General features: G+C 40.0%; 1 protein-coding gene across 7 annotated transcripts in view; it reads left to right on the top strand.

Moving 5' to 3' along the window:
• Positions 1–18076, top strand: part of ZMIZ1 (zinc finger MIZ-type containing 1) — a 340912-nt gene that overhangs the window by 210162 nt on the left and 112674 nt on the right. For all 7 annotated transcript variants that reach the window (XM_041404841.1, XM_041404846.1, XM_041404842.1 and 4 more), the window contains one exon: positions 4006–4111. In XM_041404841.1, coding sequence (XP_041260775.1) covers positions 4006–4111 — 106 coding nt within the window. Of the gene's footprint in view, positions 1–4005; positions 4112–18076 lie in introns of those variants that run through there.

Genomic DNA, 18076 nt, shown 5'->3' with positions numbered 1-18076 from the left:
AACATTTTTCCTGGTTATAATGATAATTTTAAACTCTTACCTGTCCTGCTACATGTTTGCAGACTATTTTGCCTGCAAAACCACCTAGAGGTTTTGCAGTTTACCCTGTCATTGTCCAAGTCAGGACTAAATAAATAGAAATTATCTCTAACAAGCACAAGTTATGATTTGACAGAGGACTAGTAATTAATAATCTGAGTAAAATTTATATTTCTGTCATCTGGGCTGTATTCCTTTGTTATGATAGTCTTACATAAGACAATGTCAAAAGACATATTAGAGTTAGGATATGGTAACCTGTCAAAGAAGGAAATTGCATGGTGCTGATGCATTCATGATAATGTTCTGTATTGCTCACCTAGTACTTCTTTAATACTTTGTTTTGTTGTTTGTCTGGATATATGTACTTTCTGAGAGTCACCTTTTACAGTCCTGAAACCAGATTTGGTATATCTCCAAGCTCTCTGTCTTGAATGAATTTCTGAAGAGAAATCATTAGCAGTTACACTGTTTGTCCGGGTAAGTTCCTTTGAGGCACTCAAAGGTAAATTTCATCAGGGTCTGCTGACCTGAATATATTAAACTTACCAAATGTCTTGTAGATATTTCTTTGTGTTTTGTGGGTCATGCTCCTATGACACATTTGTCATCTTGTTTCTGAGAATTCTGTGTCTGTTTAAAAAGCCAGGGGATCCCTTAAACAGAGGGAAACAGAGGAAAGTTTGACAAGTACCAAGAAAGCAATATCTGACTTAAATTGCAGACAACCTGAAACAGGGTCTTGGGAGGGGGATGTATGATCTATTCCATTGACATTAATTTTGAAATAAAAGTAAGTCTTTAACCTGTCACAGTTGAAAGAAAAACTTGAAATACAGTCAATGCAAATATTTGTAAGCCTTGTTAAAAAATTCAGACAAGATGCAGCTGGCACCATGTTCGACCATGAGTTCATTCTGCAATGCGGTAAGCACTTATCAGAGTTGACCTAACCATTCCTTATAAAGGAAATAGGTGTGTGCTGCCCTATTCTTGTTGACCAAGCTGAGGCAGAAGGGACCAGAGAAAGCCCTCCTGAGTACAAGTCCACCAGTTTGTTTAACAGACCCTCTTCCTGCATTTAATGGAGTGCCTACAAGAAAACTGTAGATGGAAAATGACGCTTAGCAAAACAGAAATTTTATTAGAAATATCTGCTTTCTATTAAGTTTCTATGGTTTTTGTTGTTCTTTTCAGAAGAAGGGACTTTTTGTGCAGTTTGTCAGTGGAAGTACTTTCTTTCAAAGTTACTTTTTTTTTTTCTTTTTTTCTAAAACAAATTTCCAGTTTGTTTTCGCTCACACTTGGCATGAAGAAGTAAGTAATAGCTTGACTGGCTGACCTCTGCACACTGGCAAGTTCAGATTCTGCCTTCTCGTGCTCAGTCCTCATGTGGTGTTTGCTGGGGCACTGCCTCAGCCATCACGAAGTGGGTGCTGCCGGGCCGGGCTGTGCCCGTGGGGTGCGGTCAGCCTTGGGCTGCGCGCTCTGGAAAGCTCTGCTTTCCACCGCTCTGAGCTTCACGGCACTGCTCCTCTGGCAGGGGCAATTAAGAAAAGGAAACTGATGTGATGTGGGAGTATAGAAAGTTAGGCGTCAGCCTGTGGTTAGGACTGCACTGACCAAGGCTTTGCAGTGTATTCTGTGAAGACAGTACAAGCAGAACTTGGCTTTTCTGGGTTTTACAGTTCTCTCTGTTTCCTGAGTTACTTTGTAAAATTTTTCCATAATTAGCAAGATGTCAGTTGTGAGTAGTGATTTGGCCTCTTGCTGGGACAGTCTCAGGATTTGTAGCTTCATGTATTAAAACAAATCGAGAATATAAGCAGCCAATGCATTTCCTGAGTTCCTGTGTGTTCACTGATGACCAGGGATATCTGAATTTCTCCAGCTTTAAAATAAATGGTTTAATGATTGTATGTTTTTCCAAAACAGAAAATGGGAGGGCCCTTTCTCCATTGTTTTACAGAACTGATTGGCACTCTAAAATGTGTTCCTCTGTGATGGGGGAGTAGATGACGGCTAAAGGAGTTCAAATAATGTTCGTACATTAATGAGACATTGTTCTCAGGAGCATTTTGCAAGGTGTGGTTTTGGGATTCTCAGAAGAGCTTTTTCTCTGTTTTCTTGTCATCAACACACCCCCCCCCCCCCCCCATAATCTACTTTTGGGTGGCTAAAGTGCAGTGATACTGGAAGTAGAAAAGGGAAACAGATTTCCAAGTATGCAAGTGTTTTCCAGATCTCATGGCAGCCCACCAGTCTTCACTCCTATTGCTAATTCAGAATGAAACATGACATATCGTATTCTCCTCTTGTTTTTCTGTTTTTTAATGGTTTTGTGGGCGGGTTTTTATTGATTTTTAAATTATTATTATTATTATGTTGGTTTTTTTCTTATTTTTGCAAGTTTAGACCTAGAGTGTTAGCCAGGATGCTAACAACTAGACTTCTAAGTGTAAAGGATTAAAGGCTGATCTGCCAAGTTGGAAATGGTATTTTGTTTATCCAAAATAATTGCATTATTTCTTTTACTTTTTTCTTTCTTACTTTTCTATCTAAAAGATGTAATTGTAAAGAAATGTGATGAAACAGTAGGTGTGTATTACTGTACTGATCATCCTCAATTTTCATTTCTTCTCCCTGAAGTTCTCTTCTCAGTTTTGAGGTTGGAAGGGTTAAATTTGGGGAGGGAAAACTCCCACAGATTAAGTCTTATGAATGTCTAATTTTTAAATTAATAGGAGCAACAGAACAAAAGATCTGCCTGGGAGCTTCATTCATGTTAAATCTTTTTTAAGAAATAAATTTTGTTCTTAATTGTTAATTAGGAAAAATGGATATATTGGAAAAAGTATGGGGTAATGTTTGTAAATTACCACATACATTAATTCTTCACTCTTTTCTATACTGTTGCTCTTTGCAATCCTGGACACACATAATTGCAGTGTCACTCATTAAGAAAGAAGCTTTCAAATGAAGAAAGTGTGGGAGAAGGATATTTTCTTGTACTGAAAGCTATTGAAGATAGGGACTTTCTTTTGCCTCAGGAAATGGTGTACTGTTTCTTGTACAGTTCCTTCACCATTGTTTTAATGCAAAGAAGTAATGGCACTGTTAAGAATAATCTGTTTTATCTGTGCCTCTGAGTCTGAAGTCATCATGTGCCACTGGAAGGCAATAGAAAAGCTGTGCTGTGTATAACTTTAGCATCATTTGGCAGAATGACTGTGGGTTTGTGTTTGTGCTGTGCAGATTTTAAAGAGGATACGTTCTTGGCTGATAGCTGAGTTGCTGGCTTGGAGAAACAGTCGAGTGCTTTTTGTCCTTAACTACAGTCTTCAATTTGCCTGGTTTTGCTAGTTCTTCTAGATCAGTCAACAACAACAACAGTCTTACCCTAATTTAATATTTGGCAAATGCTTCTTGGACAGGCCTGTTCATTCTAAAACTGTGCTGAATGTGCTTCCCAATGCAGTATTGTTGAAATGCAGCAACTGTGACACTGAGCACAGTGTAGGACAACCCTGCCCAGCAGTGTGGAGTGGGCATTTTAACCTAAAGGACCGGGCACTGCCCTTGGGAACAGGGCCAGGAACTGTACAACAGAGGGAGAGACTGAGGATTTCTCATCCTCACATCTCAAATACAGTAAGGTGTATTCTATACAATCTTTACATGCATTGCTCTTCCATTATTTCTTCTGGCTTTTATCTCCAATTTTCATGGAACTACCAGGCCTTTCTTCTGACAGGTGGTCAAATAATTGGATCACTGGAATACTCCTGTGTTCACTTCACTGTGCTTGTGTTGGAAACTACTGGGGAGCACTGCTTCATACCATGTTTGTACTGTGCTCTTGCAGCAGATTCAGCTGGCTAACATCAGTGTTGATGAGAAGGTTCATGTCACTTTGTAAAGAGCTCAAGTAACCCCTAATGAAGCATTCTCTCTTTCCCTCTGCAGGTGGTTAGTCGAGTGGCAGCTCAGCAAGGATTTGACTTGGATCTTGGATACAGGCTACTGGCAGTATGTGCAGCCAACAGGGACAAATTCACTCCAAAATCAGCTGGTAGGAAAAGCCTTTTTTTGATGTACTGTTGATTCTCAGATGATCATATTCTGTAAAAAATCCTACCTGCGACTGTCTTGCGTTCTGTAAAAAAACAAAACCAAAAGCAAACACGTATTTGGTGGTTATAGTTCTGTTGCTTTTTAGACGTGCTCTTCTGAGGATACGTGATTTTGGAAATTTATATTTTCCCCAGTTAGTGCTGTTTGTTGCCCTATTTGATCTCATGGATGAAATGCTGCTTCCAGAAGCACAGATGTGTAGTAATTTCATGGTGGGAATGAACATACTCAGACCCCTCCATCTTGGTAAACCATTGATTTTCTGTCATGTGTCAACCTCTAAATCTTTCACATCCGTTCTGCACTCCCTGGTGTATCTATTGCAAAACTTTTACTCCTTGACTTCATGTGCCTGTGCAAATAAGTACCATGGTTTCTTGTACATGTAGTCCTTAGAATTACAATTTTGAGCCAAGAGTAGGTAGTAATTCTAGTGCTGTAATAACAAGTAGCCGTTTTCCCAGTGTTTTACAGCAATAATGTGTTACAGGTCTCTGATCAAGTAGCAATATTTGATCATGATGTATTGCCATTGCTCCTTTTAGAGATGTTGAAAATGCACTTAAGGGTCTTTCTGCTTCTCACATGTTCGATTTAACTGGAGCATTTAATTCTGGTTCTCCTTTTCTTAGCTGATGAATGTCAACATAATGTTCATTGGCTTGGAAAACAGGAAGATAATTGTTCCATTCCAGACTGAGCGTGGATAACTTTTCTGCTTAGTACCAAACTGGTATGCAGTTCCCATTTTGGAACATCAGAAAAGGTTACCTTCTTCCAAAACAGTGACTTTTAGCCAACTGATTGGGTGTTAATATTTCTTTTCATGTTCCTTTTCAGTTTTTATCAGCGCCAAACATGGCTACTTTTTGTCCTAAGTGTTCTAAGCAGTTCCTCATGCAAAAGTGGCTTTCACATCAAAGCATATTCACTGGACTTACTGTTTTATTTTTTTGTATGGGAAGGAACCATTAATCTTACTAAATGTTGAATAAACTGTCTGATTTTCGTCCAGGAAAACTGTGTGGAGGATAAAACGTTCCGTTGACCAAGCACAATGTCTCTTTTTTCTGGCTTCCTATTAAGTTTATCCATTAGTTAGCTATCACATCTCTTCTTGGTTGTTTGGGATTGGTTTTTTTTAAAAAAAAAGCTTATCAAGGGAGCATTCCAGCTATGACAGCATTACATTTTCCTAAAAAATATAGATCTTCCCCCTCTCTTAGTAATTCTTCCTGACATGTCTCTCCATCAGGGTGTTAGAGGAGGTGAGGTTGAGAGTAAGATGTTACAGTTCTTTTCCTTTAGGGTTCACTGAGGGAGTAGTCTTGAAAGCTGCTGGTCAGTCATCATGGTCTAGAAAAGCCCAATGTCAGTGTTTGATTTCTACCAGTAATTACTTTTTTTGAGGAATGTATGTGAGGTTTCTTTTTAACTTAACACTCTGTGCAGAGTTCAGTCTTTGCCTTTTTAATTGATAGAATACTGGGAAAGCTGGTAAATCATATGCTCTTCTTTCAGTATATTCTAAAACCCTTATCAGACCTTTGCTTTGCTTCCTATTTCTCAGTTGTATATAGGAGCAATTTCTTTTCAATTATTTTAAATATTTGGTTTCACAACTACTTTAGGTTTACTGTGTGTACAGTTGTTTCACCAGTTCTTCCTGGAGTTTCATCATGCCCATCTACACTGTGCATTTTGTGCTCTTACTATCTGTGTTAAATACTCTATCTTTTGGGGCATACCATAACATATTTTGTGAAATGTCACATATAGCTCCTATTCTGAGGATTTCACATAGAAGCTCTGAGAGCTCCATCCTTGATTAGGCAGCTTTGAAAGATTGACAGACTGGGATTACAAATGTGACGTCATTTCAGAACATACAGACTTTTTTTAAAGGGTTATTTTCCACATCAGAGTGCATTAATGTTTGCTGATTTCTCATACAGCAGTGGCTCTGCTCCTTCATTCAGTTTTTGTAAAACGTTGAGATTGCCCTTTTATTGTAGAGAGTGTGCTTCATTGAAAGCTGCTTTTTGTGACTTGCTTAAGTTGTTGTCAGGGATGCTTGCTGGTTGTTTTGAGAAACTCCTTCTGTTTTCTTTTGCATCTAATGAAAGACACCTTCAACACGTCTTCCAGTCACATTCCTGCAGAAATCCCCTGATGTAGATATCAAATGGCATTAATTTTAATGAATAAGAATTTGTTTTTCCCTTCCTCCAGGCTTAAGGGGAATTTACAATGGTTTGCATTCATTCCTCCAAGTATGAATTTAATGCTGCCAATGGGATCGCTCTGGAAACATTTTTAATCCATGTTGTTTAGTGTCTGACATTCTTAAATGCTAGGAGAAAAAAAGACTTTCTAATTAAAACATATTTGAGTAGGTGAACATTGGGGAAAATAATTGCACCAAATCCTTTCAAGAGCCATCCACTGTTAGTACCTGCTTACAGCTTGGGACAGGGCTTGTTGACTGATGTCCTGCAGGCTGGGAGCCTGGAGGGGCCTGGCAGTGGTGGCTGGCAGGCTTTGAGCTCTGCTCTGTGCAGCAGGTGGACCTCTCCAGCCCAGTGTCCCTCAGCTCTGCTGGTTTGCAGAGATGGCTGACCCAGTGCAGGCAGTAGTGCTGCTCCTGTTCCCCAGCAATTCCCACCCTAAGCTTGTTCAGGGACCTCCCTGGCAGAAGAGCTTTTGCTGCATGGCTTCTTTTCTGTTTGACTGCTCCCTGAGCTGTGTCTCTGCGGGGCCCCAGGAGAGTCAGGGTCCCCATGGCAGCGCCTGGGGATCTCATTTATCCCTGATGGAAGTGGGCTGGAGCCTGAGGCTGGAGGGCAGAGCATCCAGCTGCCAAATTGGCTCAACTCTGTGGGAAAACCACCCCTTGGTTCTTGGAAATGGCCTCAGGATGTTTCATCCCAGCTGGTTTGAGCTGTTCTGGTGGTGACTCCCTGCTAAGCTGGAAAGGAGGTGCAGATGGAAGCTCAGAGTCCAGGCAGGCATGGGGGGAGCAGGGAGGGACAGGAGGCTGCAGCTGGCTGGGGCAGCTTTTCAGGTGGCTCAGCCTCAGCTGGGGAAGGGCAGGGCACCAGACCAAGAGCTGCCAGTCCCATGCAGGACTGTTTGGTGTTGCCAAGACAGTGTTTGATGTGTTTTTGGTGTTGTTTTACTTGGTCATTGAGATAGTTAGCAATTACCTAATACAAATTGTTTTGGAGAATGCCTAGAGGGGAGGTTTGTGCAGCATGAAAAGTATTAATAAGTTGCCATGTGTTTTTTTAAAATATAAATTATGATTTAATGACTGTGCCTTTTGTCTCTGCTTTCTGGTGTTTGTACCTGAAATAATAGCTACTGCCTTTTATTCTTCTAGCCTGTGCTGCTGCAACAGGGCAGCTGCCTCAGCAGGAGGTCAAACACAGCATTTCCCGCCCTGAAGACAAATGACAAAGCCTTTAAAAATATATGTGTCTTTTTTGGTGACAGCTGCTCCCCAGACCTTCCACTGCAAATTCCTTTGCCTTGTTGTGACACCTATAGGGAATGGCCCAGCAGGTTGGCTGCCTGCTCATTTGCTTCCAGACTCAGTAACCTGACTTGCTCTTAGTATGTGAGTGCATAGGTGTTTATGTATTCTGGCTTTTCTTCCTTAAACCTGAAGCCCTTCTCTCTGAACAGTGTTTGCTTGGACATTTTCTCAGCATATCTGATGCTTTTGTCCTTCCTGTAGATTTTAAGTCCTTTGGTAGCTATATTTTAACTGTTCAAATAAAGTAGAGCTCACCAATTAAAGTGTTTATTATTAAAAAAATAGGGGGGCTGGAAGAGAGAGAAAACAATTTTCTCTTCTGATTTTTTTTTTCAGATACTTTATCGAGCTACTGAACTTCATTGCTCTTGTAGCTACTTTTTCTAGTTTTGCTTTTGTCAGGAGGCCAAGCTGAGGCCAGACAAGGGGACGACAGGATGAGATCATACAGGGAGCTTTGTCAGAAAAGGACAGTGTTCACTATCTCTGTAAAGAGAGAGAGGAAGGAAGAAGCCTGAGGGCAGAACTGTGCAGAAAAGGTACTTTAGCAGTCACTGAGCAGCTACAGCAAACAAACGCTGTGATAGCTTGGACAGGCAGCCGAGTGTTGGCTGTTTGATAGCAGAAATAGCAACCCTTTTTTGATATCACTTTGCTTTCAATCCCTTAGGCTGTGCTTGGTGTGCTTCTGATTTCACTTTTCAAAAGCAGTATTACTTAATAATCTTGATTTTATATGAAGTATGCACTAAAACTTCGTTGTATTTGTGGACTCTGTATGTGGGGTTTTTTATTTCTTTAGCTTCAGTCATTGCACTGAAGCTGTGATATAGTAGGGCTGTTCTTGTGAGTAGAATGCCAGAGCTGTAATTAAATTGGGCCCTGGGTTAACAAAGGTATCTGCAGTGAGAGTGCTGGCAAATGGAGGTGTTAAAACATTACTGGAGAAGATACTGAGACCCAAAGTATGTCCTGATCAGGATACTTTTTCAAAGCAGTAGTAGACATTGGGCAAAGAGTATTTTGGTGTATCATCAAATCAAACTCCCAGAAATTATATAAAAGGAGAGAAGAAATGATGCTACAATGTGAATGAATAAAAAGGTAGAAAGTAAGAATAACCTCTAGATCATGGAGGACCATAGGGGCTAGATTAACACTTTTACTAAGTTTCCAGTAATAATGTTCACATTATCTGTGGAGACAAGGCAAAGCAAGGTGGCTAAAAGGATTACAAGTATAGAATAGAAATTACCCCAGCCAAGGCTGATGGCATCCCTCCAGCTTGAAGGGACCAAATGATTGACAGGCCTGTGTTAAGAAAGAAACAGCATATAAATTGTCAGTCTCATGCATCACACCAAAGATTTCCAGCAAGTCGAGTCAAAATGGTCTTATATGACTGGAGAAGAAATACAGATGCTGTATCTGCACTTAGGAAAGTGGCTGATAAGAATAAGTAAGCAGCTTTATGAGAGCAGAGTAAAAGCTTGTGTTGTTTTTGAAATTAAAGCTGAGCAGAGTTATAAAATGTATGTAAGTACTAACAAATGAACAACTCAGAACAAGAAGTGCTATTATACTACAGTATTGACACAAAAACATACTGCTGTAAATAGAATAAAACACTGAAATAAGTGGGGAATTCAGAATTATTAGGGCAGTTGCATTTAAAAAATATTTTCAGCTGGAATGACAGTGGAGAGGGATGAGCAGAGTAAAGGAAAATGGAAAAGTGAAAGAGCCTTTTTAAAGATAAAATTCAGTGTATGAAATTGTGTAATGTGTTTCTTAATGTAGCTGGAAGCTGGTTAAGAACCTTTTATCTGTGTTGTCCTAAATTTCTGCTACATTTCCATGCAGATACCTAATCCGTTGGTAGTTAGAGTTGGTGTCCTAAAACCATCCACTTGACAATTCTCATTAAAATAAAGGTATTATTTTCTTTTAGCTGTTACCTTCTGAAACAGCTTTTGGTATTGAAAACTGACTGCATTTCAGGTGATTTCTAAGTTCACTTGCCTGCTCTTAGCACAGATTCTTACTGTGTGCCCTTGTCTGCTTTGTTCTCAGTTTTGTAGTTCTTTATTTTTGAAGCGAGGATAATAATATGCCTTCCATCTCACTTTTATTTATCTCATTTAATTAAATTCAGTATCATGCAGTACAGAATCTACCTCTTCCTCTGCAGGTAGTTAAAGAGTGCAGCAGAGCCATGGTTTCAGCTGGGACACCTTGTCATACAAATAAAATAATTCTGTTCTGGTACATATATTGGCAGGAAACACCTTCATTGCAACTAAATCTTTCTTTCCTAATGGTTTATAGTATGGATACTACAAATAAATGAAGTTAGTTCTATTAGTTTCTCTTCATGAAGTTGGCAACTTCCCTTGACCAAAAGGAAACAGTCAGTAGAGCTGCCCAGTGGCAAGCAGCATTAATTCAGGTCTGTAGTCTCTGACAGCCACGTTTAGGTTGGCTGCAGAAAAGGCACACTGGACTTTGTCCATTTGTCCCACCCATGAGTTCACTCAGAACAAAGCTCTGTCAGACCTGCAGTTTTGGCAATTATATCCTCTATCTTGAGCCTCTGTCAGGTTGGCTTGACACATGGCAGACGTGTCAGTAGTCAGCTCTCAAACATCTTGAGGTTAAGAAGAGCCTGCAGAATGAGAAGCTTTTCCCCACTGGGCCTTATTTGTTTGGGTTGTTCTTGTTCCCTTCCTCTGAAATATCTGCTCCTCATGTGTTTGATCTGCCTTCTGCTTGTGGGAAACATCATACTTGTGTCAGATTTTCATTATCCTCCTAGTAGCTAGGCAACTCCTCTTCATTTTTACTGAGAGCTTGAGGACCTCATAACATATCAATGTAGATAGGTATTGTTTTGGTGAAAATTCAGTTCATTTTTGGCATTTACTGTTCTGCTGTACATTTGAACACCTATATTTATAAAGGAGGTTGCATGGCTGAGCTGCTCCTTCTTTATTCTGACTAGCCGAAATACCAGGTGGTGTATCTGGCCTGTTCTTTTTGACATTTCACTGGTCCTTGTTACCATGGTACCAATTCTGACTTTGAGAGATGTCACAGTAAAACTGTTGCCAGGTTGGAACATTTCTGCTCTAATGCCTTTACTATAGCACTTAAAGAAATTGTGGACACTCAACTACAGCAACAAGCTTGCTCTGCTGTTTTCTTAGTCTGCGCCTTGGATTTCTTGAGGCTGGTACTTACCTGAATGCTCTCTTTGCAGCAGATTTGATGTGTAGTGCATTAACTTATCATGCAGTTTCTGGGAAGAATCTTTTCCTAAAGTGTGCAACACACTTCCACTTGGACTGGAACTGGCATTCCCCAGAGAAGACTTCTGTTGATCTCTATCAGTGTTTTCTGTCTTCTGCTTCAGGGATTCCATATGTGCTGAGAACAGCTGAAGATTTGGTAGTAGAGACAGCTTAGATCTTGGTCTGGGTGTGAATTTTGATTTTTCGTTTTATGTTGTTTTGAGTAACTTCCCTCTGAAGATGAGATAAGTCACAAATGGCAAGTAAGAGGGGAGGCAGGCTGTGAAAGCATGCATGTATTCATGGGAGAGAAGAAAGCAAACTCTTAGAAAGGCATTTGCCCTTTACAAGTTACCTTTTCTCAGCTTACAGCAAGCAGTCCCAAGTTTGTTCCCTTTGGAGCTGCAGTGCATCCAAATGTACCTCCTTGCCAGTGCTCTCTTATTAGCCTTGTGTGTCTTGGAGGCTTTCAGAGAAGTTTGTGAGGAGTCCAGCTATGAGAACAGTAGCATAGCAGCTTCCATGGGGCTTCCACTGGGAGCTTTTGTGCTGCTGGAGGGCTGAACCACGAAAGCATGAACTGTGTGAACAGATCAGATCATCAAGCTCCAAGAACAGCAAGTTCACTTCCTAAATACAATTCAGATTCCACTGCTCACATTTTCAGATCCATCCCTAATTCCTCCAGGCTTTTCTGCAGCAGGGAGTCAGACTGCAGCAGGGAGTCAGACCTCTGAATACTCTAGACATGATACTCTGAGAAGAACAATGATTAGTAGATAAGATGTTATATGTAGTATTTCTCTTTAAAAGAGAGATTTCCATACACAGAAGTTTTGAAAAAAATTTTCTATTTCATCTTTTTTAATGCTCCTATTTAAGCACACCTGTTAAAGTGTGCTGATAACACAGTATTGCAAGAGTTTTATGTGATACAATACATTCATTTAAATACCTCTGAAGAATAAACAAAGAATCATAAGGATTCACCATCATAAATAGTTATAATTTCTATCAGTCTTTATGCAACTTCGTGTGAGGGGATTCAAGGAGAAAGACTACAGAATAAAGGAAAATTGAAGAGAAGTCTTAAGTAATATGTTCCCAAAAAATGCATATTGTTCCTTATAACATGTGCTGTTTTTTTCTGAGGAGTTCAGTAGAAGTCAGTATGTTCATGTTGATGAGGCTTTTGGATTGTTTCCTTTGTATGGATTGTTTTTGCCTTTACCTACTTTTACTTCCAGTAAAACATGTAAAGAAAACCATCAGATTTGCTCTCTTCTGCAGGTTTTCTGGATGCCAAGATAAATTACTCCCTTTTTATTTTTTGGTGTTCTGATGAAAATGCAGCAATACATGTCATTGTGAGACACTTCCATGAATATCCCAATAAATTCAGACTTTATTCCTGACACTTCCATGTAAATTAAATCACGCTTTATAGCAGATATCAGTAACACCTGACTTGAGGAATAAATGGAAGAAACAAGATTTTCCTCGTGAAGTTTAGTAGCTTAACAATAGTAACTCCAAAAGGTGTGACTAGCTAGAAAATTAAGTTGGTTTGAATCTCATTTCTGTGACCCAAACCATGCTTTTAGGATAGTCTGAATGTCAAGCCCATCTAACAAATATATGATGGTGAGTGTGTGTCTGCTAAAAGACTTCCCGTAGCTGCTGTTGGTTTTGGGGCTGAAGCTCATATATAAGATTTCCTAATGTGATGGAAGGATAAAATCACTGAGGTGTCTGGATATTGTAGAGTCCTAAGGCAATCTTTTTGACTCTTACCTATCTGTCTAGTGGGTATCTCAGTTGTATCTCTGCTTTGCTGCTGTATGTATTTCTTATGTGCACTGTTACAAAGAGCCAGTGTTTCTTCATGTTGTGTATGAACTGAGTGTCTACTCAACTGAGATTCACTCTCAGCAAAACTTAAAGCAGTAGCATTTAAAACAGAACATTGGCTCCTATGAAATATGTGATCAAACAAGTGAGTAATTCAACCTCCTTCAATATATTCCTTATTTCTTTGAGAAATGCCTGCACTTAAGGTGTGCTGGAGCAACTAATTTCAGTGGATAGAAAAAGTTACAGGTTTTTAAATCCTGCCTGCCTTGTGCTGTTGTTTCCCAAAGCCCTGCTTAGGGCCCTGTAGATTCAAACCTGCAGACGCAGACATTGATCCTTAGTTTCAGGTTCACAGAATGGTTTAAAATGTGCATCTTCTAAAGCAAGTTCTCAAGGGAAACATAAATTTAAACATTTTTAAAGGCAAGTATGACTGACTTGGCTCTGAACTCAATAATAGAAAGCTGAACAGGAGCTGCTCCTCAGAAAATAAATTGAACAGTGAACATCTGTGTACAAAGCAAGGTATTTGTTTCATGTGTGATAGTTTCCCTTATGACTGCGTGGTTGGACCCAAAAGACATTAATCTTGCTCACTCTGGAAGATACTGTCTTTCCATCACAGAAAAAAAACAAAATGAAATTATTTAGTGTATTTACTACAGAAGCAATTTCAATTAAGGCAAAGAACCAGAGAGACCTCTAAGTTTCCAGAGTGAAAAATGAAGCACTGCTGGTCTAAAATAAGATTGTGAGAGGTTAATTGCCAGAAATTTATAACAGTTACTGTCTCCCAGTAGGAATGTTGTAGTGGACCTAGTGGTCCTTGAAAAGCTACATACCATTGCAGGCAGTAAAGGGATTTTGCTTTGGAGGTTTTCTAGAATTACAACCAAATGTGTTTGAAATAATAAGCAGTAGCTACAGTAACTGTGCCGACCAAAGCAAAAGCAATGAGGCACTGGAATTATGTCAATGTTGTGCTGTCTTGAGCAAAAGCAAAACTTGGGAAGGTCTTTGTTAGAACCAAAATTGTGCAAGCCTCCTTTCTCTGTTCTGTTACAAAATCTGCCATGTCTTACAGGACAGCAAACTGATTTTAAATTCTGATTTAAAATTCTATGCAGTTTAGCTAATTAGACATGCAGTACCTAAGATGAGCTGGAGAAGAGCTAGACTGACATTTTGGTCTAGCAACTGTCAAAATGGAAGAAAAAAAACGTTCCAAAAGAGAGAGATAGTTTTTATTTCTTTCAGCATGTGGAAAAATTAATAGGTAAAGACAGAGTCTTTGATTGGAGAAAATTCAGCGTTCATTTAATTCTTTGTAGCCAATTGCTCCCAGCTTGCAGTGATCAAGAAGGCAGAAGCTCCTCAGCCAGGGTGGCACAGTGTGACAGCTGTCACTCAAGGAGCTCCTGTCTCTGAGCCACTGGGTTACATCAAGAGCGTTGTGTGAAGCTGTGCGCTTGGTGTGGGGTCTTGGAGGCACACAATTTGTGTTAATTGGGAGTGGGGCTGAGCCTCATCCCCAGTGGCACAGCTGTGAGCAGCAGGTGAGCAGCACTGACAGCAATGAGCCATGGAGTGCCCGGGGGCACTGACCAACCACCAAAGGGAGCAGAGGGCACACAGGTGCCGTGCATCAACGTGAGGGGATAAAAGGCTGGGCTAAGGGACAGGAGGAGCAGATGCCTGTAGCTTTCTGGAGTGGAATGGTGTTACTCTGTGTGGGCAAACACCTTCTGATATTGTATGGTGACACTCTGTGTATCGTGGTGGTCTGAACTGCAGCATGGCCTGTGGCATACGCTACAACAGGGTCTGGGCACTGATCTTCATAGAGATCTTCATAGAAGGGTGGAAGGAAGTGTTGTGTTCCTGTTCTCTGTAAACAGGATCAGCTCTGTGCAGAATCATCACTGCTTGTAAAGGGACAGAAAGCTGGGATGAGAAGCAAGAGTAATGTCTGAGAGCAAAGTTCTCAAGCCAGTGACACAAACCTGGTGGATCATAACACCACTGCTGGAGGCTCAGTGAGATCCTTTGGTGATTAATTACCAATGATATTTTGAGATAGCTGTGACACACATCACAATTCAAACAGTTTGTGACTTTACTGCTAATTTGAGAACCCAAGCCATGTGTCAGGGTAAAGTCAGCTGAGCAGAGTTCAGGAGCCCATCTTCCTGTGGAATCCTTGCTGGGAGCTATGCTTCAAACAGACCTCAATCCTTTTGAAGGACTGAAGAGTGGTTTTCAGTGTCCCTTTGGAACAGCTATGAGTGCAGAGGCATTTCAGCAATTTTTCCTTTCCTTTGATTGCAATATGAGTTGTAGCAAACACTGAAGGTAATGTTAGAAAAGCAGAGGGGAAATCCAAACTTCCATGTCTGGCTTGGCACAGTCCCTTTGGTTCAGTCAGCACTACAAACTGCCAGGCTTCTGCAGTTGAAAATATCTTCTGTTCCTCATATTTTCTTGTTCTGGTAGAATTCACATCTTTATACATCAGTGCAAATGTATGCTTTCACTCAGATTTGAGTGAAAGACCCAGAATTTCCAACCCTGGGATGAGTTATACTTTCAAATCTAGGGAGCAGGGGAAATGTATTTGCCCCACATTTAAGTAAATCTTAAATTTAGTCAATCATATAATCCTAAACTCTGTAGAAGGGTGGTGACCTCTAAGGATTGTCTTCAAAAAGCTAACACTGATACATGGCTGACAAGTCTGATGGTGATGCAAATCAGTCTGGAGGGGAGTTTCATAGAGAAAAGAAGACAACAAAACTAAACTAAGGATGTGGAAGGACTATGAGCATATATATGTGTACCTATTGTGAAGTAAATGCATTTGGACTGTGGTTTGGAAACTTGGAATAGTCAGATATGAATTGGATATGTTACCCCATGAAAGGAAACTTTATCCTGCAGGTGCCATTTAGTCTGCAAAGGTGAAAAAAAAGAGTCTGTATTGGATCATTGTTCTGTTGCTGTGTTTATTTGCAAGAAGTGATGTTTTTATCTGGCTTTCATCTCTCTGTCCAAAACTCTACTTACCATGAGGTCAATAAAGCTGAAAAGGCTGCAGAGAGATTGAAAAAATAAAACTATGCTTGAGAAAGCTCATGTGTGCAGAAATAGCTGTCTTACATAGCAATTTTGGAGTTACTGTTTAAGGTTCTGTGCCTAGAAAATTATTTGTTAGTGATGAACTCTTAAGCCTCTTCCCGGGAGAAAAAGCCTCTGTTGCTGTGTACAGGATGGTGAGACACTGTAGATTCAGTGTTTTAGTGTGCCCAGACCAAACATCATCTGTCCCACACAATAAACAGTGCCCATTCTTTTGGCAGCTGTTTGTATGTTTTTAAAGCAGTAGAAGAGTAGAGATGACAGAGCTGAAATAGTTTTATTCCTTTTACTGATGCAGCAAAAAGAAACGGAGCAAAGGAGGGTGAGGTCACACTATGGGAGCAGAGGAAATGGACAGTAAATGCCTGATCTGCCTGTAGAGTTGGCAGATTCTAGACAAATGAGTTACTGGGGGGGAGGTTGGACCTTAGGATAAAAATATAAATTTAAGAATGAAAAAATCTATTTGTGTCCAGGGAAACCCGATCATGTGCTAATTCAAAATCCAAAGTAATGGGGATGGGATAATGAAGTTTTGTGATATCTGCAGGTTCTCCTTATGGCAAGTGCAAGTTAATAAGCAATAATGCCCCCAAACCCAAAATTTATTAGCTAGATGGCGTTTTTCTACTTCTCCTTCAATCCCAGTATGTCACCCTATCTCAACAAATCAAATAGCTTTGAAGAAATTGATAGGTTTTAAAAGAACTGACAGTTGTCACTTAATGCATATTGCTTTAATAATCCAACTGGGACATTCTTATTCTATGCTCGTGTCTCCAAATACACTCATGAAGTAGATGCATAGTTGATTTCTTTATATTGTCAGCTTTCTCTTCAGTTTTAATTTGAGGCTGGACCTTTTTAAACTTTCTTGCAGTGCTCTTTTGACAGCAGAAATTTAGGGATGTGACAACAGATTTTGAGTAAATGAAGGATGAACCATCTTGCTGCATGCACACATTTGTGTGTAGGGTTTCTGAAAAATCGTGAAATCAGTGGGATTTCAGATGAATGTTTTTCAAAGACCCATTGGTATTTTAGGTGTGTAATTATCAGTGCAGTTCATGCAAACCAATACATAACAAATGCTTTGCTCTTGCGGTTTCGTGGCTCAGCTCAGGCACCTGGCAGTGGTTCTGTGAGTGGTGCAGCCCAGTCATCCCACCCTGCTCGTGGTACAGAGGATCAGGGAGCTCTGCAGATCAGGACTGTGATGGATGGCAGTGCCTTCAGCACAAATACTCTTCGGGGTTCGTGTTTGAGTAACTCTTCCTGCCGTGTTTTTCATACTGAACTCAGTTCTTGGTTTTGCTTCTGTTTTCCTCTTCCCCCTGCACTGCTGTATCCTTCTAAAGCCACCTTTAATTGTAGAATGCCTGCAGTTAATAATGGCTGTCATGTATTCCAGGTTTTAAAAGGTCATAAACGCAGAGGAATGGGCCAAAATAGCTGAGTTAAAAGACTTGTTAAAGATGCTATCTGTGTGCTGAATCCAATTCATGGGCACGTTAAAAGACATCAAAATTTCCTCTAGAGGTGTTTAGCAGAAATGCCTGGCAGGAGCTGTATCTTTGATCTTGCTGTTTTGCTCTGGTGTGCTGTGGAGGTCCCTCATTGTCTTTTTTACCTAGGGGATTTGAACCATTATTCTGATGGCTGGATCCGTGGTGTTCATGTTCTCTTCACTCTCCGTGCAGTTTTGGTATTGGGTTTTTTTTGTTTGCTTTGGTTTGGTTTTGTTGATTTGTTGTTGTTTTCTAATTAATTTAATTCTTTACTATTTTGTGACTGTTTTTACATGACCTTAAAATATCCCAGATTTTGGGACCTAAAGGCCATCATTCAAATAAAAAATTAAGACATTTAGAGCAGGCTCTTCCACATTGCAAGAACTAACAACATTGCAAAAGGATTCCTATATAAGTGTAATTTCTCTGTGAAATAGCTGCTTACTTGTAAATTTTCTTTTCTAGTGTGTGGAACACTAATTTTAACTCTATGGAAATGGGAAAAAAATTCTATCTTGTAAAAAAAAAATCTGACTAACAAAAAGAAGGACTGGGCCACCACATGTTCTTCAGCC

This window comes from Onychostruthus taczanowskii, unplaced genomic scaffold (genome assembly GCF_017590055.1).
Source record: "Onychostruthus taczanowskii isolate IOZ18803 unplaced genomic scaffold, ASM1759005v1 scaffold22, whole genome shotgun sequence".
NCBI lineage: Eukaryota > Metazoa > Chordata > Aves > Passeriformes > Passeridae > Onychostruthus > Onychostruthus taczanowskii.
Note: the sequence above shows the minus strand (reverse complement) of the source record. Positions and strands in the feature narration are given on the sequence as shown.